The sequence below is a fragment of the Myzus persicae genome, unplaced genomic scaffold, assembly GCF_001856785.1.
Source record: "Myzus persicae strain clone G006 unplaced genomic scaffold, MPER_G0061.0, whole genome shotgun sequence".
NCBI lineage: Eukaryota > Metazoa > Arthropoda > Insecta > Hemiptera > Aphididae > Myzus > Myzus persicae.
Window position 1 is genome coordinate 1 of NW_019102074.1, and position 3,577 is coordinate 3,577.

The following is a 3,577-nucleotide window of genomic DNA, read 5'->3' on the forward strand; positions in this document are numbered from 1 at the left end:
TTAAAAAAGTACATTTCTTAATTAAGGCGTAAGTTAACTTTCTATGTTTCAAGGACATAAGATTTATTCTAGACAGACAAGAATACAAGATTACAAGAAACTTCTTTGTATTATATTTTTATAAGATGTAATATGACGTATACAATTTTTAAAAAAACGGTTTATCTATGAACTTCTTGTTCATAGATAAAAATATCAGTTGTGAGCAGTGTTCATCACTTAATGATGCTCTATGATCCGTAACAATATTTCCAGCTCTACTGAAGACTCGTTCACTGGGCACACTTGTAGCTTGTATACACAAGTATTTTCTAGCCATAATATGAAGCTTTGGAAACATACTTCCATTTGAAAACCACCATGTCGAAGAGCTTTGATTGCATGGTATTTTTGGAACTTGAAAATAGGCGTCAATCTCTTTATCAATTCCATCAGATAATGAAATTTCCTATAACATGATATAAATTGTATTATTATTAATACACAACCTACTGCAATACTTTGATTTTAAAATTATAAAAATTAAATTACAAAAAATACATACTCTATCAGTAGATTGTGTATGATTAAATGTATCAAATATTGCGGTCAATCCTACATTTTGTTTTTTTGTTCGTGGTTCGGAATCAATAATTAATGTATTATTTGAAGTTTTTATCCAATATTCCCAAGCTTCAATACATTCTTCTTTAATAAGAGTTTTTATTGCTGAGGTTTCTGCATCATGAGTTTCCAAAGAAATCACGTCAAACTTAAATCTAGGATCAAGCACTGTACAAATTTTTAAAATATCATTATTATTGTAACGAACATGAAGCAAATCAACTATTGTTTGAAGAACTGTTTTTTTCAATGTTTGATCAATATTAATTTCATTATCATTAGTTGCGGTTTCTGTTAGTTTATTTTCTACAATTTTTATGACTGGTATAATTGCCGATGCTGTTACAAATGTTTCACCTGCAAGATTGTCTGAAATTTGTCGAATAGGCTGTAAAACATGTATTAATGTTTTTAAGACAATCATTTCTTCTTCATTATACATTTTGTCTTTGTGAATGCCATTTTTATAACTTCTTAGAAATGATGCTAATGCTAATTCTTGAGATATGGCTATTTCTATTAGGTCTAACAATGACCACCACCTTGTTTTTGAATATGTTGGAAATTTCACAGTTGGTAACCCATAGCGTCGTTGCTCAATGGACAATTCTCTAATGGCCGTCCAACTATAACCAAAAATGTTCTGAATTGCCTTAACTTTATTAACAGCAGTTTTAACTTGATCTAAGTTGAAAACTCTTTTTATAGCTATATTATAGCTATGTCCAAAACAAGAAACATGTGAAATTGATACATTATTTACTGCTTTTAATACATTAGCCCCATTATCAGTTGTTATCGCTCCAATACCAACATTTATTTCTCGATCATACTCTAGTAAGATTAGCTGTATAGCATCTGCCAAATTTTCTCCTGTATGATTGTCTGACATTTCTTGACACCCAAGGCATATTGTTTCTATAAAATGTATTTATGTATTATTATTATAATTATTTATATGTTATTTTATATTACATTGAATTATAATTTTTTACCTAAATTCATACTTTTATCCATAAAATGTCCAGTTAAAGCTATAAATGGTTTTTGTGCTACAGATGTCCAGCAATCAGTTGTCAAAGATAAAAATGTTGTACTAGATAAAATGCTTTCCACTTTCATTTTAGTTTCTTTGAATAGATCTGGAATTTTTCTATTAGACAATGTGGTTCGACTAGGCAGTCGATAACTAGGATTTAAAGAGTTGACAAATAGTTTAAATCCTTCTTTGTCTACCAAATTATAAGGCATCATATCAACAGAAATGAAATATGCCAGAACTTTATCCAATTTCAGTTTTGAATTTGGAGTTAAAGTGAAGGACTTCATAGATGATTGTTTAGGTTCAAATTTAGACTTCTTGGTTACATTATTTTGACAGTTACTATTATATGGTACTTCTGAGGAGGACGAATCAGTTAATTCTAATGTATCTTGTGATGATGTTAATCTAAAAATAATAATGCAAATTGTTCAAACTTAATTACTTTGAAAACTTATTATCCTAAAATTATTATACATATATGATTTATACTTATTGTAATAATATTATAATAAAGTATGATACAATATACATATTGCATATCACCAGATTACCTATATGGCTATATAATGATTGTATTGCTTTTAGAAAATTTTGTGATTTTAGGTAAATCGTAAATTCACATACTGTTTTTATAAGTACTACTAGTAATCAGTACTATAGTATTACTGTATAAGTGTTAACTATTACTACTAAATATATTTAATAGGTGTATTATTATTTTAATGTAATATTTAACTATGAAATAAAAAAAATCATTAAAATTATATAGTAATATAACATTTTTTTAATTAAATTTAAAAAAAAGATGGGCAAGTGGGTGTCGCTCTGTTGTACAGTAGGTTACAAGTAACTGTAATGGATTATGTTAAATTTGAATCCAATGATATAAATGTTATAATATCATTTAATCATTAGGTATATAAGATAAACGATTCTGAGCTAAGACGGGTCAGTAGGCGAGTCAGCCTACTTATGATATTACAAAGTATAGTTTTTAGATATTATTGTGAATTAAATAATTTGTATATTATATATAAGATATAACCTATTTACATGGAACTTTGAAATTTTCAATCTTTAGCAATAAAAGTTGAACATTTTATAATCCCTAAAATAATATTGTACATTGCTACAGCAGTACGCCAGTACCTATGTAAATAATAATTATATATGTAGTTTTACACTACCTTAAGGGATAATTTATATAGTTACAATATTTTGTTTAAAAAGTTCAAAAAAATATATATACATATATATATATATATATATATATATATGTATATTAAAATCTGAACTGACAAAGTGCCTTAATTGGAAGACTTCTTTGATCCATATTTTTTTTCCAAACCGTTAATTTATCCATAAAATTTATTTATTGTTCTAACTTCTAACTTCTAGTTAATAACAGATTGAAAATTGTTTTGTAAAACTAAAATAAAAATATTAAAATCTGAGTACCCACCTAATTATTTATAATAAGTTACAAATTATAATTATAATAGTATCTATGTACTATATAATACAGAAATAAATATCTACCAACGATCTACGCCTATTAAATTTAGAAATAGTAACTATACTATAAATAATTACTTACTCAAGTGTATCGTTTTCCGGGATCATAGTATTGCTTTGATCTTTTTTCTTTGAATTTCTTAGTTCGTGGTATTCAGCTTTGTGAGTACTACTTAAATGATTCCATAAATTTGTCGTATTTCCTGAATTCGAATAGCCTTTGAAACATATGTCACAAGTTGCCCGAGTTCCACACTCGGACTTAGTGAAAGCATTCCACACAGCTGAACACATCTTAATTAATAATCTTATGACTTATTCAGTATTCTTATAATCTTGTATTGTCGCAATTGAAAATTTGAACCGCTTAAGCCGGAGGTCGAATGCTGGTTAGGTTAGAAAATACCAAAGGGC

The 3,577-nt window shown here is 27.2% G+C and overlaps 1 protein-coding gene across 1 annotated transcript; it reads right to left on the minus strand.

Moving 5' to 3' along the window:
- Positions 1–148: 148 nt before the first annotated feature.
- LOC111031140 (zinc finger BED domain-containing protein 1-like) lies at positions 149–3,457 on the minus strand. Its single transcript, XM_022310958.1, has 4 exons — positions 3,246–3,457; positions 1,611–2,053; positions 545–1,521; positions 149–448 (listed from the first exon to the last, which is right to left on the minus strand). The coding sequence occupies exons 1-4, from the start codon at positions 3,455–3,457 to the stop codon at positions 149–151; spliced, it is 1,932 nt and encodes a 643-aa protein (XP_022166650.1).
- Positions 3,458–3,577: the final 120 nt, after the last annotated feature.

Bases quoted from the DNA above. Each gene is read 5' to 3' on its own strand.
- LOC111031140 (XM_022310958.1), bottom strand. From the start codon at position 3,457: ATGTGTTCAGCTGTGTGGAATGCTTTCACTAAGTCCGAGTGTGGAACT. The intron at 2,054-3,245 runs GTAAGTAATTAT...TATTATTTTTAG, and splicing joins CCGGAAAACGATACACTTGA to ATTAACATCATCACAAGATA. The intron at 449-544 runs GTATGTATTTTT...ATCATGTTATAG, and splicing joins ATACACAATCTACTGATAGA to GAAATTTCATTATCTGATGG.